This window comes from Stomoxys calcitrans, chromosome 2 (assembly GCF_963082655.1).
Source record: "Stomoxys calcitrans chromosome 2, idStoCalc2.1, whole genome shotgun sequence".
NCBI classification, from domain to species: Eukaryota; Metazoa; Arthropoda; class Insecta; order Diptera; family Muscidae; genus Stomoxys; species Stomoxys calcitrans.
Genome location: NC_081553.1, coordinates 175,446 through 203,061, shown reverse-complemented (window position 1 = coordinate 203,061; position 27,616 = coordinate 175,446). Strand labels below are relative to the sequence as shown.

At 36.0% G+C, this 27,616-nt stretch overlaps 1 protein-coding gene across 8 annotated transcripts in view; it reads right to left on the bottom strand.

Moving 5' to 3' along the window:
* Nucleotides 1-3,006: 3,006 nt before the first annotated feature.
* Nucleotides 3,007-27,616, bottom strand: part of LOC106087320 (TBC1 domain family member 5) — a 28,009-nt gene continuing 3,399 nt past the window's right edge. For 5 of the 8 annotated variants that reach the window (XM_013252319.2, XM_013252315.2, XM_013252317.2 and 2 more), the window contains exons 3-12: nucleotides 26,646-26,825; nucleotides 23,361-23,454; nucleotides 11,558-11,674; nucleotides 11,337-11,488; nucleotides 11,230-11,280; nucleotides 11,076-11,169; nucleotides 10,844-10,980; nucleotides 10,626-10,768; nucleotides 10,148-10,569; nucleotides 3,007-3,605 (exon numbers count right to left, since the gene is read on the bottom strand). In XM_013252319.2, the coding sequence (XP_013107773.1) occupies nucleotides 3,045-3,605; nucleotides 10,148-10,569; nucleotides 10,626-10,768; nucleotides 10,844-10,980; nucleotides 11,076-11,169; nucleotides 11,230-11,280; nucleotides 11,337-11,488; nucleotides 11,558-11,674; nucleotides 23,361-23,454; nucleotides 26,646-26,825 (1,951 nt within the window). In that variant the 3' untranslated portion in view covers nucleotides 3,007-3,044. The remainder of the gene's footprint in view (nucleotides 3,606-10,147; nucleotides 10,570-10,625; nucleotides 10,769-10,843; nucleotides 10,981-11,075; nucleotides 11,170-11,229; nucleotides 11,281-11,336; nucleotides 11,489-11,557; nucleotides 11,675-23,360; nucleotides 23,455-26,645; nucleotides 26,826-27,616) is intronic. The other 3 variants (XM_059363144.1, XM_059363143.1, XM_013252323.2) reach the window with 3 other exon arrangements.

Here is a 27,616-nt window from a genome sequence, read left to right as displayed (position 1 = left end):
TTTTTAACACTCTCTAGCTTTCTTTTTCCATCGTTAAAATATCTTCGATCATAAAGTACGTCTCAAGAGAAAAAAAGCAAAAAATTAGAGATCTTCGCATAGAGTTAATATATGAAAGATGTTTAGAATTTCTATATCAAAAGCTTCAATTTGGAAGAACAAACCGAAGAATGTTCATTCATCCAACCTTGGTATCGCCTATTAATTTCTGAATAGCATTTCTTTGTAAATGCAATCCGTTTATGGAACTCACTACCCCCATCGATACAATCCACAGGCAAAGCAAAACTCCTTAAAAAGTCTATAATAAACTATTTTCAAGGAAATACTTACATTTTCTATTCTTATTTTTATAACAATGATATAGGAAATGATCCAACGTCTCATCATCTTCCCCACATGCTATCACTTGCCGCATCGACCAACCTCGTTATCGCCTATTAATTTCTGAATGGAATTTCTTTGAAAACGCAATCCGTTTATGGAACTCACTGCCCCCACCGATACAATCCACAGGCAACGCAAAACACTTTAAAAAGTCTATGAAAATCTATTTTCAAGGAAATACATACATTTTCTATTTCTATTCATATTTTTATAATAACGACATTGGACATGACATAGCGTTAATCTCCTTACACTCCCAGACTGTTCGCGACCTTACCGTCCTAGTTGTTATTGCCCTGATGGCTAATTAACTGTCCGTAATGATGTTCACACTCACCATCCCCGCGTGAAAACCAGCCTACGCATTCCTTAATCGCCCCGAATCTTTGCTCTCAGGATCGTATTGTGGTCTGGCAGTCGAAAACAGATCTCAGTCCCTTGGTTCTCAATTTGGACCCCTAGGCCCAGTCTGTCCTCTAGCTTTGATCCATCTATCCTATCGTCGCCTCGCTTATATCACGATTATATGACCTGCTCCCATTCTATATCCATTCTCCCATCGCCTTAAGTCTCATAGCCGCAGTGGTTGCCACACACTTAATCTGCATGTCGATGGGTCGGATTTCCAGAATAGTCTCCAAATCACTATACTACTGAAGCGTAAGTATTGTTCTAATCACGCTCTTGTAGAACCAGTAGTCTATCCTCGGATACAGGCCCCATTTCGAAACTACGAGCGGTCTACATAATGCCCAATAACTGTGAGCCTTCTTAGTACGTTGTGTGATCCAACGTCTCATCATCTTCCCCACATGCTATCACTTGCCGCATCGACCAACCTCGTTATCGCCTATTAATTTCTGAATGGAATTTCTTTGAAAACGCAATCCGTTTATGGAACTCACTGTCCCCACCGATACAATCCACAGGCAACGCAAAACACTTTAAAAAGTCTATGAAAATCTATTTTCAAGGAAATACATACATTTTCTATTTCTATTCATATTTTTATAATAACGACATTGGACATGACATAGCGTTAATCTCCTTACACTCCCAGACTGTTCGCGACCTTACCGTCCTAGTTGTTATTGCCCTGATGGCTAATTAACTGTCCGTAATGATGTTCACACTCACCATCCCCGCGTGAAAATCAGCCTACGCATTCCTTAATCGCCCCGAATCTTTGCTCTCAGGATCGTATTGTGGTCTGGCAGTCGAAAACAGATCTCAGTCCCTTGGTTCTCAATTTGGACCCCTAGGCCCAGTCTGTCCTCTAGCTTTGATCCATCTATCCTATCGTCGCCTCGCTTATATCACGATTATATGACCTGCTCCCATTCTATATCCATTCTCCCATCGCCTTAAGTCTCATAGCCGCAGTGGTTGCCACACACTTAATCTGCATGTCAATGGGTCGGATTTCCAGAATAGTCTCCAAATCACTATACTACTGAAGCGTAAGTATTGTTCTAATCACGCTCTTGTAGAACCAGTGGTCTATCCTCGGATACAGGCCCCATTTCGAGACTACGAGCGGTCTACATAATGCCCAATAACTGTGAGCCTTCTTAGTACGTTGTGTGATCCAACGTCTCATCATCTTCCCCACATGCTATCACTTGCCGCATCGACCAACCTCGTTATCGCCTATTAATTTCTGAATGGAATTTCTTTGAAAACGCAATCCGTTTATGGAACTCACTGTCCCCACCGATACAATCCACAGGCAACGCAAAACACTTTAAAAAGTCTATGAAAATCTATTTTCAAGGAAATACATACATTTTCTATTTCTATTCATATTTTTATAATAACGACATTGGACATGACATAGCGTTAATCTCCTTACACTCCCAGACTGTTCGCGACCTACCGTCCTAGTTGTTATTGCCCTGATGGCTAATTAACTGTCCGTAATGATGTTCACACTCACCATCCCCGCGTGAAAACCAGCCTACGCATTCCTTAATCGCCCCGAATCTTTGCTCTCAGGATCGTATTGTGGTCTGGCAGTCGAAAACAGATCTCAGTCCCTTGGTTCTCAATTTGGACCCGTAGGCCCAGTCTGTCCTCTAGCTGTGATCCATCTATCCTATCGTCGCCTCGCTTATATCACGATTATATGACCTGCTCCCACACACCTGTTGCCACACACTTAATCTGCATGTCAATGGGTCGGATTTCCAGAATAGTCTCCAAATAACTATACTACTGAAGCGTAAGTATTGTTCTAATCACACTCTTGTAGAGCCAGTGGTCTATCCTCGGATACAGGCCCCATTTCGAGACTTCGAGCGGTCTACATAATGCCCAATAACTGTGAGCCTTCTTAGTACGTTGTGGTGGTCACACGTAGAAGTTGCGCGGTTTCGTCAGGTAGAACAACAACAACGACCTAACCACTCATCGAAACGCGTGCAAAAGTGTGATATGTGTCCTGCTTCGTCTGAGAATCTGACAATTTCTTTTCTTCAGACTCAGTAAACAACCTCTCCTTTTTGTGCTACAATCGCTTGGTCATTAAGCTCGACTCGAAGATGCGAAGATATAAGTTTTTAAATAAAGATATCAGTTCGGAAACATCTTCGTTGAAATATTTTAAAAAAAGTTTTGAAATGTTGATAAGTTTGCTTTTGATGCTTTTATTACAAAATTTACAAATGTTTGCTATAACTTTCTAGACATAAAGGATTGGCAATAGGTAGCCTACCCTTTTCAACGCTGGTTTTATTGCTAATCACATCACCAGGAACACCATCTAATTGATCCACTAAGTTTTCACCCGATATTATGGGAATCAATTCGATTTCTTTAATGTTGCCCAATATATGTGAAGATTCGTTCATGAATCCATTGTCAGGACGCTCGTATGTTGTTGTTCGGGGAATTTCACTGCTGGTGGATAATAAGTCGGGTGATTGCGGCATGAAATGGCGTGAATGTTTATTCGATAATTCAGTCTTCCCTTGAAAGTTCTGTTGTTCATTTGCTTCCAGGGCTTGATCAATGGGACCACTTACTAACAGAGAGGGAAAAATGAATGTCACATCTAAAAATTTACACAGTTCCTCGATACCATCCAACGCTTCGCAAACTGGGGGTGTAGGTTGGGACACATGTTGGCGCAACGTATGCAAATATACTTCCAGCTTACTACGGGCGACAGTTACAACGGTCTGTGCGTTTTTAAGTTCCAATCGCAGTAATTGTAAATTCTGGAACAAAAAAGTGATAAAATGATTTCAGCCATAAGAAATAAAAAAAATTACTTAAAATAAACGAGTGTGATTTAGGATTCCTTTCGCTCCTTAAAATAACGTGTTGTATCACGCGATCTAAGTGGCTAAATTGCATACACTTCCATTCACACTTTAATAGAATATACTCAATGAATGCACTTATCTTAAGCAACCAACGTTCGGTTAAGTAGTTATCTGACAACGCAACCAACCAAATGAACATTTTTATTATGTATGAACTCTCTTTCAATTACGATCGTGATTGAAATTCTCATTAAAAAATTAATTTATTCGATAATTTTTTTAACTGAATCTTAAAAATATTTTTATATATAAAATGTGATTGAAAGTGTTATTTTGTCTGTTTGCGCTCTTTTATTTTGATGTTTTAGTTCTTTGCTATGCTATTCTTTGAATAGAAAGCATTGAATATGATCTCGAGCTTTAAGATGTTCGAAAAATGTAGAATTTGTTTTTCATTAAACAATAACGGCCAAGGCGACTAACTTGCTTTGTCAATTTATTGAAAACAGCTGATTTTATAGAGGAAAACAGCTGTTTTCATTGAATTGGCGCACGAATCGAGTGACAAAAAGAAAAATGTTAGTGGTCTAGGCAGTAAGTTCTCTCAATCATTTTTTAATGGATTTGGAAACTTTTTTGACTTTTGGTTTTTTATTTAGGTTTGGTATTTAGTTAATAAAGTGACTGTCTTGCTACTCTTTCTTTCATAATTCGGAAAACAATATTTTGCGTTTATTTTTTGGAGGTGTCTTGTTTCTAAGGAGTGATTATGGACCGAAACATAAACCTCAAATTCGTGTTCTAGGAGTTTTACATATGTGAACCATGTTGCATCGAATCCAGGGCGCGCTCTATACTATTCGCTTTTCGCAAAATTTTTAATTAAACATTTGAATGTTTTCAAACAAATTTTTAATTGACCCAATTAATTTTTTAATTAAGAATTTCAATCTTGCTTTTAATTGGATCTTTTAAAAAATTCATTGAAAATATTAAAAAATTCAATAATTCTTTTAATTGGATCAATTAAAAACTAATTGGATATTTCAAAAACTTTCAAAATTCAATTCAATTAAAAATAATTTAATATGGAATTTTTTTCAAACCTTTTTCAAAAATTGATTAATATTATCATTTTCGTGATTGAAGCAGTTTCAATTAAAAAATTAATTGGGTCAATTAATTTCGTGATTGAAACCGATTTTTATTTTTTTCTGTGTACATTTTTTCCAACATCATGAATTGTAGATTTGTGGGGAATTTAACCATGGTAAAGCCTACAAGCACTAACAAGTTTTTAATCAACAAACAAATGAACAATTTCAATACAAACAATTAATTTCCTTTTAATTTCACTGCTTATTTACTAATAAAAACAAGAGAGCAACTACAAAAAAGTGTTTGCCGAAAAATCCCATTTTAAGCAACTGGTCAATGCAACTTCAGTTTAAAATTGTCATTCGCAGTGAAAATTTTCCATCCATAATCGACCCATTAATAATTTTCTTCAAATTGTAGTAGAGAGTGATTGTACATTGAAAGTGAGTAAAGTATATCGTTATCTTTTAAAATTTGTCTAATTTCAAATGAAAATATTAACGGCCGTATTCACAAAACCAATTGAAGCCTTAGAATACGTTTATTTGACGGTTCTATTAAGGAAATCTGTCAAATAAACCTATTTCAAATCTACATAAAGTGAGAACCGGTGCAAAAATCTAATACCTTTAATATAATTAAGGAGACTATAACAAAAACAAAACAAAAAAAGTAATTAATGAATGAAACAACCGGTGCAAAAAATCTGACCGCCAACTTGAAAAATGTACGTGTGCCTACAATGTCTGTACCATTACTATTATATTGAAATCCGAGGAACATAGTGGTCACATCAATATCTAAACATTTTGCTGTTAAATTCAAGATTTGGCGGCTAAACCATGTGCAAAGAAGCATTTCGTGCTAAAATTTCCACCACAAGTTTCCGAAACTTTTATTGAGTCAAAAAAATCCTTCTCCAGAGCCCCTTTTTATGTTGCCGTTTAATTTTGAAGTAAGAAATAGAACGCAAGGTTCCAAAATAATTAATGGCTCTCCACAACATAACACATAACACCTTATTGCCCATGAAAATGATTTATGAAGTTCTTTTTCTTTGGACGATTGCGTATGGCCCAAACATTTTGGAAAATCGATCCTTATGGGGGCTATTCTAAAAATGGTCCGATCCAAATCATACACGACGTGGACACCTAACACAGATCACTGTGGTAACTTTCAGTAAAAACGTCGATAAATACGATTTTTATGGGCTTGAGATCGATGTATATGGGGGTTATTTTAACTTTTCATAAACAAATAGTTTCCCTTAACGATTTATTTTTTAAATCGGAGGGTTTGAAGTATAGTGAAGTACAATCAACAGTAGTTAATACTGACGAACATTCTGCGAATGGTAGATTCGCTGGTGCGCTGGTGGTGCCCTCTAGGTACGCCAAAGATCTGGGGTTGATTTGTCATTTATTTACGTTTGTTTCAAAGGCGACACAACAGAAAAAAAGCGTTGACTGTCCATACACACAAATACATGCTAAAATTTTGCCCGATTTCGGCAGTTAAATCCAGGATATTAAAATCTTGTCTAAGAATAGTGCTATTGTCAGCGCTTGTAAACGCATTTTCGGCTCGAACTTTTAAATATTCGACGTCTTTTAAAATTTTAACAATAACTTTTCGACCTCATCTTGTCCTTTTGAGCTATGACCAATCAAATAAGTTTGCGTATGCTTGCGACCATCAAACAAAATGGCTATATTTCCGCCAAAACATAAAAAAGCACATAATTATTTTTTCCAGTGATTCTCCAATTTGATCTGTCCGATTCATGCCAGATGCTTTCATAGGTGTAAAAAGCTCTAAACAATCACATCATTATCCTTCTCGAACTCTATAAGCCATATTTTTAAATAAACGGTTAGTTGAAAATAATATTTGCTTGAATTATGCCACGCTTTTACTGCACTTGATTCAAAATTTTTACAGATTAAGTCAGATTACGTTAGGGTAAGTTTGTTTATGCATTTTTTCCACCATAAAAACTGGTTTACCAAAGCCAGGGCACCCCGAACCATATGGAGGCAATATCATGGTTTAATTTTTATTGCTACATTCCTACACATGTAATGTTAACATAACTGTGAGCGAAATGGATCGCCCTTCTCTGGACGATAATATATTAGTTTTTCCATAAAAACTGGTTTACCAAAGCCAGGGCACCCCGAACCATATGGAGGCAATATCATGGTTTAATTTTTATTGCTACATTCCTACACATGTAATGTTAACAACTGTGAGCGAAATGGATCGCCCTTCTCTGGACGATAATATATTAGTTTTTCCTGATCTCGGTATTACGACTAAAGTTTTTTGTAATAAAATTATTTATGACTCTCCGTACAAATGAATGTGGTTTTCCGAAAATTTTTATTTAATTTCAAGTGAGTATATATTTTACAAATTTGTAATAATAATTAATTTTCGAATTTGCAAAATTTCTACTCCTTTACACATTTAAAGCTATACCATTGTACCATAAATAGAATTTGCGAAGAAAACGAATTTTATTAAGTTTTTAGCTGTATTTTTTTTTTAATAAACGACGTGTACGTAAATATATTTGACTGACTGTATTGTTGAAAGTTATTGAGTGAATTAAAATGTAAAATTCGTTATAGGCTATAATTTCGCTCCTTTTTGGCATTGGTTTTCTAATTTGCTTTCGAAACAGCCGCTTTGTTATGACTTTCAACAACTGTGCCAAGTACGGTCCAAATCGGTCTATAACCTGATATAGCTCCCATATAAACCGATCTCCCGATTTGACTTTTTGAGTCCTTACAAGCATAATTTTGCATACGATGCTCTGTTACGATTTACAAAAGCTGTGCCAAATACGGTCCAAATCAGTCTATAACCTGACATAGCTCCCATGTAAACCGGTCCCTTGATCGGTTCCTAGAAGCTTTAATTTTTACTAGTTTAACAGAGGTTTGGTATGTAGAATAAAATTATGCCCTTCAACTAAATTTATTTTGTATACATTTTTAGCAGAATCCGTTTTCGTATTATTGTCCTTAATTATATAAATGGAATAGTTTTGAAAATTTTATTTTAAAATTATATAATTGCTAAAAAAACCACATACACTACCGTCACTTTCTACACACAAAAAAATATAAACCGGTTTTAACCAATAAATTGATTCATAAAAATGATATCACAGTTCACAGTTTTTGAAAAATGTGATAGATAAAATATTTAATTATAAAAATGCATATTCCATTGAAAAAATGATTGACATTTTTTGAAATTTCCAATTAATCTTTAATTGATCCAATTAAAATTTTTTTTTAAAGTTTTGAAACTTTCAATTAATTTTTTTATTGATCCAATTTAAAAATGATTGAAAATTCAATCGAAATATCCAATTAATTTTTTAATTCGTTCTATTTAAAATTTAATATGCTGTATAGGGAGCACCCAAAAAGAAACAAAACACTTCCGGGGATTTTCCCAAAAATGCAACGGAAAATATTGTGGGGCTGGTTTATGTCTAGCTACCGACAAAGACTACTAGTAATTATTGGTTTTATTACATTAACTTAATAAATTACATATATTGGAGAAAAACCCTACTGAAAAACATTTATCTAGAATATGTTATAATTTGATCGATTATAAAGAGGCCGTAACGCCAATAAAATGCATATTTTGATAAAAAAAAAAGTTTTTGAATGGCGTCTAGAAACAAAAAAAAAAAAGTATATAAATGTATAACAGTGCTGGTGGATCTAAAAAGTTTCTGATAAAATTATAAAAATATTGAAAGAACTACTATGCAGTTAGTTCAATCAGATCAGATCAATCAGATTTTTTCCTTTTTATCACTATTCGTTCGCCAATTCGATGAAAAAGGCCTTTTTTTGCCTTTATAATATCAGCTGTTTTCAATAAAATAATGAATTGGCGAACGAATCGAGTACAACAAGAACGAATAGAACGCTTTAGGCCGCTGTTGTTTAATTAAAGAGAAAAAAGATGATTGAATCATTTAATTTTTGAGTTCAAACTTTCAAAAATTCAATCACGATCGTAATTGAAAAAGTTCAGGTACAATTAAAAAATGATTGAATCAATTAAATTTTTAATTGAAATTTTCAATCGCGATCGAAATTGAAAAAGAAATTAAAAAATGATTGATCATTAATTGAGTATGTTCTATTCAAGTGCTTTGATTAAATAAAATCAATGAAGTTTTTAACCACAAGGAATACATTTTGGCTTTTTGTTTACATGATAATTACAATTTATTTTTAAGGGAAAAGTGAATCCTAGAAGACATCCGATTGTTTTTATATTTATCAATTGTTAATTTAAAATAAATTGATATTAGCCCTGTTTTATTCTAGTACTATACAGGCAATCTGTTGAATTTCTAGTGCTAAGCAGAGCTAAAAATTACTTAAAAGTTGTTTTGTTTTCGATAATATAAATGCCCTCTTTAGGATCAGGTTCAGAGAACATGTTGTTTTGGCATAGGCGGACCGATGAGGACCACGAGCACTAGGGCTGAAGACTATTTTAGATATCCAACTTATAGAGGTTTGGAAGAGTTCTCCGATCGGATGCCTGAGACGATACTTGAGTTCGAGTGCGAGGCACATCTTAGATTGACGGAACCCTAGCATTGCCATCTAAAAGACCAACTTACACGAATTGTTCAAAGCTGGAGGACAGGGTCTACATTGACAACCGAGGGACTGAGATCTGTTTTAGACAGCCTGACCATAATATGATCCTGCAGGAAGGGATCCGAGCGATCACGGAATGCGTGAGGTGGTGTAGTTTTCACAAGAGGACGTCGAGTGTGAACATCATTACGGACAGTAAATTAGCCACCAGGGCAATAACAACCAGGACGGCAAGATCACGAAGAATCTTGAGGTGTAAGAAGGAAATTAACGCCTTCTCTGAGCATGGCACGACCCGCATCGTTTGGGTGCCGGGCCGTAGTGGAGTAACGGAGAATGAAAGAGCAGACGATTTGGCGCATATAACGCTGTTGAATAGCGAAACGGTCTGTAGGACGACGATACAAATATTGTTTTTTTTATCTGAAAAAATGAGCGAAAATAATAATATTTTTCATAGAAATACTACACCGAATTGGCATACGTCTTACTCAACTCGAGCTAAATTTTCTTAAGATCTATTTTTGGGTTAAAGACTAGGAGAGCCCTAGAAGTTACTTTGGGTAGAAAAAAATTAATATATTTTTTTTTTCGTCTTCTTTGTTTTGTTGGTCTTTGCCTGGCATTTCCCACAGAGATAGCATTTTAGATCTTTTTAGTTGAACATTTGAGGCATTAAGCCTGATATCACAATGCGGGGATTAGAATAATTGATAGCAAGATGATTTTCAAAGAATGTATAACCTCAATGTATTTTTCGGTTTTATGTACATTGCTTTTGTAGCCATCCATGGCCCAACCGTTCTCCTCTGAAGCAGATCTAAATTTAGCCAACAAAGCATCGTCGACGGCGTTTCGAGTTTGCATCAATGTTATTTCCTTTTCCATCGCCCTTATGCCGTTTGCTTCCAATGACCTACAGCAAGTTGCGCGACCAGGGTCTTCTTGTGAGGGAATATCCCTCTTTGCATTGCTTTTGGGTGAAGATGACATATACTGCGTTCGGGGTGCAGAAGGCATTGTAAAGTAAATAAAGGCGTTTGTAGGTCGATCATATTTCTTTGGCATTTTCATGTGTAGCGCGTGTCTTAATATTAGATTAACGTCCACATTTTGAGGGTAGCGCATTAAGTACGTCAAACACGTTGTATAGTCGCTCAGAAGTACTGCAATGGAAACAAATTAATTATGTTATAGTAGCCATTTCTCAATTTGTGTATACACTTATGCCGTATTCTTATTAGCATCGCCACCAGTATATAGTTTGGCAAATCAAACCTGTCACTGTCTGCAAAAATAGCGTCCCACAAAATAAGAAGGTCTAGCAACGCAAATTCACGACCAAACAATAAGCGCAACCAGCGTCTGAGAAAAAAAGAGTACAAAGGAAGACCTTTTTAACTTTTTTAACTTTTTTAACGTTTATAACTATTTACTTACATTCCAAAAAGATGCAATGGAATGTCAAGCTTTTTCAAATAGTTGTGTAGGTGCAAATCCTCTTTAGCTAAAATTTTGTCGCGTATGAAATTGAGTTGGCCTACTACTTCAGCTTCAGAAGTATAAGCTATGCCGTTCTGCAAAAGGAAATGGTCATATTTAATAGTTATACAAAAAATAACTTACATACGCACATCGGATTAGTAATTCAGAGTATAACTACTTTACTTACTTCCTTATTCGGCGACTCACAGTTGGAATTTTTAGAATCGTCGCACACACGATAGTACGACTCAATGCACGACATGATGCGGGAAAATAAAAAACTATTTAAGAGAAAACTTCGTTATTTAATATTTTGATGTAATATTACGAGCAAATATTACTAAGCATCGGCTTCCAGGAAAGAGGGGTTAATCACATCCAATAATGTTTTACTGAAATTAATTGGAAATAAAATGTAAGTAAAGTCAAATGAGCGTATATAACCCACTCGATGTCCAAATTGTTTGCGATCTCTATATAGTGCAATAAACTTTGATGGTCTCCATACAAGACAAAGAGAACGGGTGCTAATATTTCATGCATGCCTTGGCGGTAGCACATGTAAGGATGATCACGGGCATAATAAAATAGTATGTTACTCTAATGAAATTAGGGAAAGCATTGAAGATCAGTTAACTATAATACATCGGGCTAAAAAGGAATATTTACCATTATATTTTGAATAGCGGGCTTACGAAAGAAATCTACTCCTGGAAAGGTTCGTATCACATCTTGACGGATAACTCCAAATAATTCCTGGTCACTAAAATACTGATTCCAAACGCTCTATAAAACATGGAAATAAATTTCATTACAAAATGTACACTTACAAAGAGGATTTTTTTTTTTATTTTGGACCCTTATATGATAAGACCCCTTCTTATTTTAGAGAATATCAATGAGAGTCGACCCATGAAGTACATCAATAAATATATGGACCGTTGTAAATCTAATTAACCCGTGGACACGTTAACCATTCATTTGGTTAATGAGCGCGGTGAGGAGCTATAAAAACATCAGTAATTGTTGATCTTAACCTGATTGGGAGAACTCCTGTTCGATAGAAGTAGTAGAACAGAAAAAATTTACCGCAAACTGTATGCTATGGTACCAACTGTGAGGTTATGCTTGTCGAATTAGGTTTGCAAATGCAAGTTTCTCCATGAACATTCCATTACGGACAGGGGCAAACCCCTCTTGATTCTGTTGACACTCAACAGAATCAAGCAGACGAAATATAGAACACAATAAACTGCTACAACAACACCCTAAGAACCCCTCTTGTTATAGAGAAGATCAATGAGAGTCGACCTATGAAGTACATCAACAAAGATATGGACCGTTGTAGATCTAATTAACCCTATCGTAATCATAACAGGACATAATAAGCTAAGTTCGCATATGGCTCGCACAGGCATAAGGAATGATGGTATTTGTCGGTGGTGTCATCATATAGACCACCGTAAAGACAGCTTTCACTTTCTCTATCAATGGCCTGATCAGTGTTAAAGTAACAAACTTTGGTGCTGAGTTATTTTTTTATTAGAAGAACTGAGAGGTGAAATCCGATCATGGCATTTGGTACCAGAAAGTTCGTTAACGGATGGTAGGGTTTTATGTGAATTCATCGGAATTAGATGTGGGACGTTGAGGAATCGCAATGGGCCCTACTATGCTGGGCTCTAATTCTCGCATCAACAATCGACTTTTTGCGATCGTATTTCGCATTTTTTGGATTGCGCCATTCGTTACCGATTAATTCTACAATATTCAAAACTTTAAGTAAAAATGTGCGAATTTGTGTCCGCAGTAATTCACCTAATACACAAAAAAAACAGCCAAAAAAATTAAATTACAAATTTAATTGAAAATAAAATTGATTTCAATTAAAACGTTCATTGATTCACTTATTTTTTATTTGAATATGCATTTATTTCAATTACAGTCGTGATTGAAAATTTTGTAATTTCCAATTAAAAAATTAATTGACTCAATCATTTTCTTAATCAAATATGATGGTAAAGTAAATTCAAATAAAGGCTATTTGAAGAAATAAATTAGAATTTTCAATGAAAATCGATCATTTTTGAAATATATCAATTAAAAAATTAAATGAAAATTCAAATATGTCAATATAAATAAAAAATTTCAATAATTTATTTAATGGAAATCATTCTTTTTTCAATTACTTTTTCAAAAGCGGTGATTGATATTATCATTTTCGTGATAATATCAATCACCCCTTTTTATTTTTTTTTTGTGCAACCAATTTTCATCTAATTTTTAAAAACTTGGGCAAAATATAGGACATCGAAGTACTTATTTTATAAAATAAAATAATAATTATTATATATTCACATTTTGGTCCTTAATTTGAACAAAAATGAGTTCTGTGCTTAAGCCAAATTTGGTTAAGCAAATTATCAAATTATCTACAATCACAACAAAGCCAAGAATTGCGTCATTTAATCTCTAAATTGAGTGCAGCAGGATATTTTTTCAAGAAAGAAGAAAGCTTCTAAATTTATCCAATTGGCTGTTGTTCTCCTTGTGCCTGCCGGAGATAATAATTTATTTAATGGAAATCATTCTTTTTTCAATTACTTTTTCAAAAGCGGTGATTGATATTATCATTTTCGTGATAATATCAATCACCCCTTTTTAATTTTTTTTTGTGCAACCAATTTTCATCTAATTTTTAAAAAATTGGGCAAAATATAGGACATCGAAGTACTTATTTTATAAAATAAAATAATAATTATTATATATTCACATTTTGGCCCTTAATTTGAACAAAAATGAGTTCTGTGCTTAAGCCAAATTTGGTTAAGCAAATTATCAAATTATCTACAACCACAACAAAGCCAAGAATTGCGTCATTAAATCTCTAAATTAAATGCAGCAGGATATTTTTTCAAGAAAGAAGAAAGCTTCTAAATTTATCCAATTGGTTGTTGTTCTCCTTGTGCCTGCCGGAAACTCAAAGAAGTACCGTTGGTTGTATTAGAGGCGACGTAAGCCACATATTCTTTAGTCCTCTTTCACATAAAACAATAATTTGTTGTGTAAAAACATTAACATATTGTTAAAAAACAATGGCATATTGTTTAAAACGTGTTTTTATTTATCTGCTTTGTTACCTTTGAGATGACAAAATGTGCTCGGTGGTTAAATTTTTTTCTTCCCCGAAATTGATAACTTTTTGATAAATTACGATCGTAAGCCGCGATCCAATTTGTACTTACGAAACGGAATTAATCTTCGAACAAAAACTCGCCCGATTACGGATGAGAGAATTAAGCCCCTGACGTATAGACGACTAAGGTCTGGGTATCAACCTCCGCCAACCCAACCTAGTAGTTGCTCTTTTTGTCTGAGCAAAAGAAATTGTCCTGGGCATTTATGGAGTAGGAGATAGGCTTTCAGTTACATTTTGTTGATGAAACTCTAATTCTGGGTGAGAAACAGGCAGCCACATTTGATGACCTCATCTAGGTCATATTGGAGACAGCTGACGATGGTCTGATAAAATTTACTGCTTCAAATTCAATAACAATCGGATTACAAACTCGTCTTTATGGGCTCAACACTTTCAATTTGGAGATCAGTCTCTATGCCGTTATATTTAAATATTGCCCGATCCAGATCATATTCGCTACGGATTTCTGGGGATTCAATAAATATTCAAGTTCCAAATTTATTTATTTACTTGTTTATTATGCAATTATAAGCAGCAAGTGGCTGATAAACAATCATAATATATTGCATGTATAACAACTACGTATTCCATCAAACAAAAAACAAAAACCAATATATAATTTCATTCTAAACTTAATAGTAAACCCAACCAGTAAGGAAAGGGATAAGTCGAGCGGAGCCGCTATGTAATACGCTACAACTCCGAGTCTACCTACTACCTTTCAAATATGGAACCTTTGTATATCTATATCTGGTCAGACTTAAATTTTGTATACCTATGGAAACATCTAGCAGAATTTCTTAGGGTTGGACCTAATGCAGTCTAAAAGCGCGTATCGATTCAAAGACGTAAATGATAAATAAAGCTGTGTATATAAACCGATTTTGATGAACACACCCATTGGGGCGTCAAAAAATTTAAACTGTGTCAAGACTGCGAGTTAATGTTTAAAATGTGATTTATTGATATAAAAGTATGTGTTTATTAAAATACAAGAAATAAAGAAATTCAGTAATACACGACACGTCTTCTCTCATTCGCGGCTCAATGACGACTGTCAACCGTCGTTGACAACTCGGCCTCTCCTGACTCCTCGTCGACCCTAGACGGATGGTCCTCTTTATCAGAATTGGCATCAAGATCTGGGCTACTGTAACACCATGGTTTCATGTGGTCATTTGACATGACATTGCAATTTCTTCGCTGGGTTAAACTTAAGTCCGGTAGATCCTCGACGAGGTATCGATCGTTTCCCAATGTTCGTGTGATGATATAAGGCCCCTTATACTTCGGGTCCAACTTGTGTGACTGTCCTGTAGCTTGTGGAACACAATCGATAACCACCAAATCTCCTTCTTTATATTGAGTTGGTTTGACATGACGGGTGTCATATCGTAACTTCCATTTCTCTCTTTGAGCATTAATATTAGCAGCAGCTTGTTCTCGTTTGTCTTGTAGGGTACCTTCATGATTTGGTTCATCACTCAATGCTTGGATGATTCGGTTGCAACTGACATCTCTTGGATTAGAATTGAAGATAAGTTCATTTGGAGTGAACTTCGACGTAGAATTGGGTTGAGAATTAATACTCCATGGAATTGTTGGGATTTTACTGTCCCATTCTTTGTTTTCATCCGTTAGACACCTCAGAGCATTCAAAAACGTCTGGTTGGCCCTTTCGGCTTGGCCGTTTGCCCTTGGCGTCCTCACCGCTGTTTGGATATGCTGAATGCGATTTACTTCTATAAATCGCTGGAACTCTACTGACGTAAATGCTGTTCCCTTGTCAGATACTATCCGACGTGGCTGACCGAAGATTGACATTACTTCTTGTAGTGCTGTGATAACTGGGGTAGTCTTCGTGTTTCTTGTAGGTTTAATTATCGTGTACTTAGTAAAAGAGCATACAATGACCAACACGTACAGAAATCCTCTTTTGCTCTGTGGAAATGGCCCCAAATGGTCGATGTTGATACTTCTGAATGGTATTGTTATTATTTCCTCGACATGTAATTCACCTTCGGGTTTTCCCCCTTTAACTTTTCTGTAGCAGCATTCGGGACACGATGAGATATAAGATTTTACATGCCTTCTCATTCTTGGGAACCAGAAATCTTTCTGTAGTCGGTTTAAGGTCTTTTCTATGCTGAAATGACCTACATCATCATGACACGCCTTGGTTATTCGCCATCTGACTTTCTCTGGAATAACCATTCGCTTTAAATCTCCTATCTTTTGGAACAGTCTTCCGTTTTCCATAAAGTAATCCGTTCGTATCTGAGCACATTCACCGTCGTCTGCTGCAGAACATCCACTAAGGACTTTGGCAATATTTCTTAGCTTCGCGTCAGACATTTGGAGTTGGTAAAGCCAATCGTTTACGTTCGCGTTAATGACTAATACTTTGTCTGCAACCGTTTCCGTTTCGATCGGTGGTAAAGTTGGACTGCGGCTCATACCATCCACATGCGTCATCTTCGCCCCGGATCGATGTACCATGGTGTAGTCAAACTCTTGTAGCTTAAACCACCACCTTGCAATACGCGGTGGCAATGGAGTCGTCGCTTTCGTAGTTGCCACAGCGTTACAATCCGTTACAATACGGAAGAGTTTTCCCAATAAATATATTCTGAATCTCTCCACAGTTTCAACAATCGCCAAAACCTCTAGTTCGTGACTGGTATATTGACTTTCTGCTTCCGAACATCTACGGCTATAGTAGAATACAGGCCGGAGTACCGTGCCTTCACCATCTGCCTGGAACAATATACCTGACAATCCAATAGCACTGGCATCCGTATGCACTTCATGTTCCTTTCCGGGATCAAATAGGGTCAGCAAAGGTTGGGACGTAATCTTACATTTTAGCACTTCAAATGCTTCTTCTTGCTCCGCTTGCCATGAAAATTGTACATCCTTCTTTAAAAGCCTCGTTAACGGTATAGCTATATGGCTGTAATTGTGGACAAACTTTCGGAAAAAGTTGGTGATACCTAAAAACCTTCTGACATCGGATGCATTTCCAGGACGTGGAAATTCTTTTATACATTTCGTCTTCTCTTCGCCAGGACTTATCCCTTCAGAGCTTATTATGTGTCCCAAGAAATTCACGGTTTTCCTCATAAATGAACATTTCGTCGGTCTCAGTGTCAAACCCTCCTCTTGAACGGTTGCCAAAAATTCCGTTAACACTTGGATTCCATCTTCGACCGTTTTGCTCGGTATTATCACCTCGTCCACATAACTTACGATGTTCTTTCGATGGTCTAATCTTCTTATAATTTGCGTAATCATTTCCTGGAATACCATGGGCGCATTCGTTAAGCCAAAAGGCATGACGTTGTATTCATAAAGCCCCTCTGGTGTTATGAATGCAGTGTACTTTTTGCATTCCTCTTTTATGGGTATCTGATAGTAGCCTGAAGTCATATCCAAAGTAGTGAAATACTTGTTTCCCGCCAATAACGACAACTGTTCCTCGACCACTGGCATAGAATACTGCTTTTTGATCGTTACAGCATTTAACGCACGGAAGTCAGTACACATACGACTTTCACCATTAGACTTCTTCACCAATAAAACTGAGGCGGCATATGGGGAGTTACTTTGACGAATAATCCCACAACGTAGCAGCTTGTCTATGATGTCAGATAACGTTTGCCGTTGACTGAATGGAACTTGGTACCTCTTACCAACTACCGGAGTATCCGTGGATACCGATATTTCCATACAGGTATTTTTACATCGTCCTAGGTCTTCTAAGTTTTCTGCAAAACACTCTTTGTGCGACATAAGCAAATTGTTTAGGGTGTCCTTGTGTCCCTCACCGATGTCTTCGCCAATGTCAAATTTGTTTGTTTCTGCAGCTTCGACTTTCAAAATTCCGTACTCAATTGTTAGACGCTTGTCTTGCTTGCATAGCACATCTCTGCCCAACAGAACATCATATGGCATTAGTTCATCAGGAACCACAAAAATAGAAACCTTCGTAAGATCCTCGTCTATCATAATGTCGCATTCAACCATTCCTTTGGCTTCGATTACAGATCCACCAAATCCTTTCATTCTCTTTAACGTTGGTTTACAATTTGCGTTCACCGGGACTGCAGATTCTTTAATCAGGGTGAAGTCACTTCCCGTATCCTCGAAACCCAGAAACTTTTCCTTATTTATCGTTACCTCCTTCATCACAGGTGGGCAAGACTCTACACTTGGGTCACCGGACATTGCAGCTACATTTGTCCCTTTAGACTTACACTGAGATGCCTCATGTCCGACCTTCGAACAGCTTGTACATTTTAGTCTTCTTTGAGGTTGTGGGCAGTTCGTAGATATGTGCCCAAAATTATTACAATTGAAACATTTTGGCCCTTTGCTTCTAGCACCAGATGTAACATTCACATTTCTTCCCTCGTCGTCACCGCTTTGTTGCACCTTCCTCATGACCACTGTCGTCGTTGGCAACCCTTCGAGTGACCTAAGCAGTTCGTTGCAGGTTTGAAGATTCATGGCCAAAAGCGTTCTTGTTAATCCATTGTCATTCAAGCCATTGATAACATATGACACAATGGATTGATCATCGATGTCTCCTTTTCTTCCAATAGCCAGCATCGAGTAGTAGTATTGAACTAATGACTCACCTGGGGTCCGTTGTCTAGACATCAATTCACGATGAATATCGGCAATACTTACTCGGCATGGAAAATCTTTGAAGAACACTCGCTTAAATTCCTCCCAAGTCGTTACTATAGGAAGAGCGTCTATCCACATCTTGGCAACGCCTTTCATTTTGTGATGTACTGCAAACAATGATGTTTGATCTGACCAAGCATGCATTTGTCTTAGCTTTTCAATTTTGTCAATAAATTGCGTGGATGTGACCGTTTGATTGATGGGGTCAAAATCTGGTAGCATCACAATATAATTCTTCAAACAACCTGATGTATTTGTGGTTGTTGCTTGGTTTCCACTTGGCGGTAAACTACCACAATTCTGCACATGAGTACGGCTTGTCGTACCTTCACTTCTTCCAGAATTCACCGTCAATTGCTGTACACTTTGCGCCAAAGACATCACCACGCTTCGCAATTCTGCCATTTGCCTTTCCATTGAATTTTCATTGGTCTCGGCCTCATCAAACCCTCGGAAATCATCCTGCGATTCATTGTCGTCGATTTCTACTTCGTCTGATCCGCATAAAGCCATTAGAGCAGCAATCTTATCAGCCTTATTTCCCGATTGCGGTAAATTCCTTTCCCTTAGAAGTTCGTTCAATTGTGCCACCTTTAATGAATTTAACTTTGCTTTCATTCCTAAAGCTTAGTTTTTCTTCCTTTCGATTCTAGAAAGTACTTTTCTTCGTCTAATCCTCTAGAGTACTCAATCACTTTTTTCCCAAAACAGTCGTTAATTTTTCCGTCTTGGTCTTGTGTTACTCGCTTTATAGTTCTCGTTAAGAAACTTGCAAAACTCTTCTTGAAGCAGCCGTTGACTTGCTTTTTGTTTTGATCTCGTGTTTCTCCTTTTTTTCCGCACACACATGCAAACACAAAACTCGTTGCACTCCCTTGTGAGTGACGAAATTCAGGTAATGGAATATCGAATAAACTTAAAAATCTCTTTTAAATCTTACACAGAACGGTTGAAATTTGCGATACATACATACATAGTTCTCGTTAAGAAACTTGCAAAACTCTTCTTGAAGCAGCCGTTGACTTGCTTTTTGTTTTGATCTCGTGTTTCTCCTTTTTTTCCGCACACACATGCAAACACAAAACTCGTTGCACTCCCTTGTGAGTGACGAAATTCAGGTAATGGAATATCGAATAAACTTAAAAATCTCTTTTAAATCTTACACAGAACGGTTGAAATTTGCGATACATACATACATAGTTCTCGTTAAGAAACTTGCAAAACTCTTCTTGAAGCAGCCGTTGACTTGCTTTTTGTTTTGATCTCGTGTTTCTCCTTTTTTTCCGCACACACATGCAAACACAAAACTCGTTGCACTCCCTTGTGAGTGACGAAATTCAGGTAATGGAATATCGAATAAACTTAAAAATCTCTTTTAAATCTTACACAGAACGGTTGAAATTTGCGATACATACACCCAAATCTGAACCGAATTGATGAAATTTTGTAAAAGTGTACATATTGGTAAGAGAACAATCCGCACCGAATTTCACTCAGATCGGATGAACTTATTTACTGACCATGGCAATATGGGGCCTAAATTTGAGTGTAGAATATGAAACTGATATATATATATATATATATATATATATATATTTTCAGGTCCAAGTCACTGAACGGTCGCCCCATCCTCCGAAACACTCCCCAAACCAGTAATGTTTGCGACTATGGAAATTTGGGGCTCAAATGAAAGGTACTTGGGAGTAGACCACGAATCTGATATCTAAATTCGGGAGCAACTGCCTAGGGGACGTCCCAACCCCCATTATTAACCCCCAAGTCACTGAACGGTCGCCCCATCCTCCGAAACACTCCCCAAACCAGTAATGTTTGCGACTATGGAAATTTGGGGCTCAAATGAAAGGTACTTGGGAGTAGACCACGAATCTGATATCTAAATTCGGGAGCAACTGCCTAGGGGACGTCCCAACCCCCATTATAAACCCCCCAATGGGACGTATTTGCTCACCATGACAATTTGGGTCTTAATATTGGTCTCGATATCAATAGTTTTTAGGGCCCATACTCCAAACTGGACATATTGGCTGACTTTCGCAATAAGGGATTTGATATATGGCGTTCAAATAAATGATATTTGGAGTAAAGAACGATGCTGATATATTTTCAGGGCTAAGTGTTTGGGGGACCATCCCACTCTCCAAAACACCCCTAAATCGAGCATATGTACCGACAACGTCAATGTGGGGCTCAAATGAAATATATTCGGGAGAAGAGTACGAGATTGATACCAACTTGCGGGACCGATTTTCTGGGGGTTTTCCCCTTCTCCAAAATTTTTGCTGACCATCGCAATATCATGGGGCTCAAACATGGGGGTGTATCTAATAATCTAATATTCAAATGTGGGACCATGTATTTGGGACATCTCCTCTTTTCCAAAAAAAAACCCCAAAGAGTACTAATTTAGGGGCCAAATGTTTGAGGATGCCTCAACCCATAACTCCCCTTAAACCAATGGCAATATAGAGCTTAAATAAATGTTATTTGAGCACGATGCTGACTTTTTATTCAGGGCAAAGTGTCTAGGGGACCACCTCACACCCGAAAACACCCCTAAATCGGACATCATGACAATATCGGGCTGAAATAGAGACTTTTATGAATAGAGTATATCAAACACCTAAACTTTAATGACCCTAAACCCTCCGACCCACCTTAATAGCAATAGATAGCATTATGGAGACGGCACAAGACGTCAAACGTGCACGATACAATCCGCTCTATATGAGCACTTTAATTCAATTTGTCATCAAATATGAATCCCAAGCATTCCAATTGATCTATTAATTGTATTGGAATATCATCAAAAGAAATCGGATGCAAATTACTACGTTATCCGCCGAAATGTGAGCCATTAAGGAGCCCATGACGTTAAATAGTATGATCGTTCTATATCTAAATATGGTCGAATAAAAAATTGGATAAAAATGCGACTCAAAGTTGTTCACGGCAGCCCTACAAAATTTTGTTCGTGATGTCAAAAGCGCATTTATAGTCCGATTTTCCAAATCTTGTATAAGCACATGCTTTTGTGCCTGGCACTTCTCTCCTGGTGTCTAAGATATTCGCATAACGATTTTTATTTTTGAAATTTTGGCAGATGCTTTTACCTTCTTTTGTTTTTGGAAAGACATTTTTCAATCGATTTTCAATTTATATTGCCGCTAATAGGAAATATGCGCACTACATTAATGGAATTTTTCTACAAAAAGACTGGTAACCCCGTTCGAATTCTCAAAACTTAAACCCCCAATTTTATAACATATTTTCGTTACCCCAGATAGTCTCCAAATAAAATTTTCGAATCTGGTTTTTTTAGTGATTGAAAATTGTATATTTTTTAATTAAATAATTAGTTCTTCCAATCATTTTTTAATAGAATGGAAATTTTTTACGATTCTGATTGATATAGACCTGTTTGGTCTATATATCCAAACAGGGTTTAATCTGGACCATATTTGACACAATTAATACAACTCATTTTTCTTGTGGCGTTATTGCGTAATAATTGTGCTCCTTATGAACCCAAGATTTTAAATTTCGATGTATAGTTTCTGTATGAAATCGATCAAATAATATCGAGAGTCATAAGAAAACCCTTCCTTCCAAATTTCGATAGAATCGGTTAACAAATGAGCAAATTAATGCATTATTTGTCCAAATCGGACGAACATATATATGGGAGCTTTATCCAAATCTGAACCGATTTTTTCCAATTTCAATAGGCTTTGTCTCTTGGCAAAAAAATCCTGTCCCTGATTTGAAGATGATTGGATGAAAATTGGGACCTGTACTTTGTTCACAAATTAACATGGACAGATAGACAGACGGACATAGCAAAATCGAATCATAAAGTGATTCTGAGTCGATCGGTATACTTATCTATCTCTCTTACTTCTGGGTGTTACAAACAAATGCATTAAGTTGTAATACTCTGTACCACAGTAGTTTATGTAGAGTTTAAAAATAGAGGGCCACTGTAGAGCACAGGTTAGCATGTCCGCCTATGACGCTGAACGCCTGGGTTCAAATCCTGGTGAGAATATTAGACAAAATTTCTCTCCTAATGCTGGCGACATTTGCGAGGAACCATGCCATGTTAAAACTTCTCCCCAAAGAGGTGTCGAACTGTGGCACACCGTTCGGAGTAGGCTGTTGCAAAAGGTGGCCCTTTATCAATGACCTTTAACTTGAATCGGACAGCACTTGCAATATATGAAAATCGCCAAGGCGTATTTTAGATATAAAATATATATTTTTGGGAAGTTCAGGACATGGTTTACAACAACATGGCCAACCTGAAATTCAAATAATAAATTTGGGTAAATCCCAACATGCGCCCAATGGCACACCTTTGTGAAAACAAAATTTCAAATTGAAATTATCATTAAGCCAAAACCATTAAAAATATCGTTCTAGTTTTTCAGCGTTTTGTAGATGAGAGAAGTTGATGTTTATTGTAACTCGCAAAACTATTAACAGAAGAACCCAACCTGTGCATATATATTGCGGCAGAAATTGGTGTTTGATTACCAATAAAAATTAGAAAATATACGTTACCTTGGAAGACTGTGAAAGTGGATCATCATCTTGAATATGGTTTTTAAAGTTTTCATGGGGATTTTTAACAAACTCCTTCCTTAATATATCGTAACTAAAATGAAATAAATAGTTTAATGTTAGATATAAAATTTCAATTATGATAAACAATGAAAAAATAATAGCTTTCGAACATTTCCAAGTTGCTTGTATCGCCGTGAAGTTATTTTGCACACAATATTTTTTCCATATCAATAAACCTACACGGAAAAAAAGGGTATCGTATTATATTTACTCAAGATTGGTATAAACATTTTAAAACGCTTTATGAAAATTTTCTCTTTTGTTACATTTACATTTCGGGACGCCCATAGTGAGCACAACCACAGTCGCTGTGCAATAAGCCATTTTCTTACGCAAAATAAACGCGATCGCCAAACTTCTAATTGTAACTAAGTGTTTGTTAGTGTTAGTGATGTTGCTCACATGTATTTACTCTGGGTGGAAAAAAATTAAGTGTTTGCGGAGGCACAAATAAGAAAGTATTTTTTAAATATTAATACAATCGAAAGAAAAATAAATATTTCTTTCGCAACAAGCAACTCAATCATTCTGTACGAAATAAAAAGGTTTGGCAAGAAAGTGTTATGCTTTTGGTCTGCAATTACAACAACAATATTTGGAACAAAATGGAAGATGCTAAAAAAGGCGTTTGGAAAGTTGCGCTTATTTGACTTATAACAGTAAAAATTCTACAAAATCTAATTATTTTTACAAATAAATGCTGAATTTGTCTCTTTTTAAATTGTTGTAAGTTTCATATAATTTGTGAAATACTAAAAAAAAAAATTTTATAAAAAAAATGTTGGAAATTTTTACTGAAGCTTATTATCATTGATTTTGCCGACTTTGAATTTGAAGTTCATTACGTTGTAGAAGCAAGTAAAAAATATTGAATATGTAACTTTTTAGTTAGTGTAGAACAAAAAGAGGTATATAATTCCTTAAAATATGTAAGTGCATCTTAAGGTTATTTTTCTTAGCTGTCATAGGACCTCTTCTTTTTATACTCTACATTAATGATTTTTCTGAATTCCTTGGACCTAACTTGTGTGACACCTTTCTTTTTGCAGACGATATATATCTTCTTTTTAGTGTGGATCGTGGTTTTAGCAATATTTTGGAGATGAATTTTAATGCTTCTATAGGACGAATCTTGTTATGGTCTAGTCTTAACTCGCTTTCTATCAATCCTTCAAAAACTAAAGCATTACAGTTTGGATCCCAGATGCAGCCTGGATTTGATATTTTTGTGGGAAATTCTAGAGTTAATTTTGTTGATAGGATTAAATGTTTGGGGATAGTGATTGATAAAGACCTTAATTTCAGTTGTCATATTGACTCTCTCCATTCTCGTGTTTATAGTATTTTGCGTCGGTTGTATTCGGCAGGTATTTATTTCCCTTCGTGGGTGAAAGTCAGACTTGCTCACGCTCTGTTAATGCCTCAACTTTTATATGGCTTGGAGATAACGTCAGGAACGTTTGACTATAATCTTCTTAAACTGAAACGGGCTATGAATGCAGTAGCTAGGGTTGTATATAATGTACGTGTTCGTGACAACATTTCAGGGTATGTCAAAACCTTCTTGGAAACTTCTTTTGACCGTTTTATTGAACTACGAAATATTTTATTCTTTTACAAAGTTATAAGAAGTGGAACACCGGTTACACTGCGTAGATACTTCAATTTTTCTCGCTCGAGTAGGAGTACTCAGATAAACTTGCCCCGTATATTTAGGTCTGTTTTCGAAAGATCATTCTGTATTCGTGTGACCAGGAGTTGGAATGTATTGCCCGCTGAGTTAAGAATCTTTTCACACTCGAATAATGTATTTCGCTTAAAACTTATTAACTTCTATTCTACAGATCAAACTTAATGTTGTTGCTTGAATCTTTTTGTATTGCTAACATGGGACTTGTTAAAAAATCCAACAGTTTAAATTTTTGCATAATCTTGTTATGGCTGGGGAGCCAATTAAAATGAATTAGGCTAAGAATCTTACATCTTTATGTAACTGTGAAGTATTTAATTTTATTTAATGTTTATTTAGGAATATATATCGTTGTAATACGTTTTTGTTGGCCGAGGAGGCTTATGTATTACTATCAAGAAATAAATAAATAAATAAATAAATAAAATAAATAAATAAATAAAAAAATAAAAATATATACACATTTGACAGGAATGGGTAGGCGTCTACTAGAACGCACTGTGCCAAATGTTATCGAATTCTGATAATAAATGGATCTTTTATGGCCTCAATACCATATATCAAGTTCGGGCGGTCGGTCTAAGGGCAGCTATACCCAAGTATAGTCCGATCTGAACCACACTTCACAGAAATGGGTAGTGGTCTACCAGTGTGATTTTGTGTTCATCTTCAAAATATATTAATCTTTATCAAAATTTGCTCATCACTTGCAAAAATACAACTTTGTGCTTTCACGCAAAGTGAGAGTTGTCAAATTCTAAATAATAACAAAGCCCCGCTTTGTAATAACTATTTACTCGTATTTTCGTCCATTAACAGCAACCAATCCGATTTTCAAAGTATACATATTAAAAACCATGCCAAACTTCGTTTAGATATCTTTATCCATTTAAGTGTTATAGAATTATTCCCTAGATCTTTCGACCGTAAGATATGCCCTCCATACAATATTTTTACATTTTTGCCTTTTTTTAATTACGTCTATTAAAGAGAGTACTTTGAAAACATGACAAAGGTAAAAATGGTCAACTTTGAACGATCATCCGAACAAAAAATTTTATATTACATCACTATAAATTTTAGATAAGATAGGTTTTTTCAAAATTTCAATATATTCAAAACCCTACAGTAGAATTTCATAGCGAATATTTCGTGTGAGGATTTAGAGGTTCCAAAAAAACTTTCTCGTGGTATTATCAAATATCTTACCGAAGAAAATGTATACCTCAAATGAAGTGATTACATGTAATTGTAAGATGAATATTTCCAGAAGGAGAGAAATTCTTTTCTCTTGTTAGGTTACTTATCAATGTAAACTCTCTGTAAATTTTTCGTGGAAAACTATATATTTTGTAAAAATATAAAAAACTTGAGCGGGGATTTAATACTACTCAAAAAACGCATTTTCGGCGATATAAGGCAAGGCCGTTTGTAATAGGTGAAGATTGTTTAAATCGCAGCGTGTTATATGAAATATACGTTATTTTTATTTCCTTACTAGAAAATACATAATATAATTATTTTGAAATTACCTTTGCCTCTGTTGTTTTTTTTGTTCCCGCCATGTTGAAGAATCTTCGCTTAGTACCCGTAGGAGAAGCGACCAGTAAACACTACGGAATTTGGATGTTTGCAGGCCACCATCAAATGAAAACTCTCGAATATCATCAGAGTTCTTTTGCAATGAAGTTAAAAGATTGAGCCACTCGTTTCTAAAAATCGGTGAAGACATTATTCAAATGTTGAAGTTGTAATAATAGGCTATTTTTAATGGATCTTTTTGTTAATGTTAGACATATATTTAATAGCAGATTACAAAGCTAATGGCTTCAAGTAACATTATACCAATACCTAAACAACATGCGAGTTGATACTCGAAACTGTATGAGTCGGATTTTCAGACATTAGGTACGTAATTAAGGAAATGTTTTTACAGTGTACTTTAAGTTTTTGAAGATGAAGCATCACAAACCAAGATTAGAGTATCAACTCCATGCTGGAGTGAAGATCAGACAAAAGCTATGCTAAGCTCATATCAAGACAACATTGAAGCATTATTTATTCGTGAGATATCGACCATTTGAGGCGCAGTCAGGTCAACATTTGAATGAAATAATTTTCAAATATTAAATTATATGGACCGTACTATGTATTCAAATAAAAATTTCATAAATTTTACTGAATTTTCTGTTTTTTTTTTTGAAAGACTGTTTTCGGCAGAGCTTGCTTGCTTTGACGGTATATTCGCGGCGACGATAGGAAATCTGGAAGGGAAGGAAGAGGTTTTCGATCGGATACTTGAGATGAACCTTGAGGTCGTGTGCGAGGCACTGCTGCCAGCGGCACATTCTTGGACCGATGGAACCCTAGTATTGACGCCTGGAAGATCATGTTACATGGATAGATCAAAGCTAGGGGACAGAGTGGGCCTGGGGGTCTTCCCAGGGACTGAGATCTGTTTTAGACTGCCTGACCATAATACCGTTCTACAGGCGGAGATCCG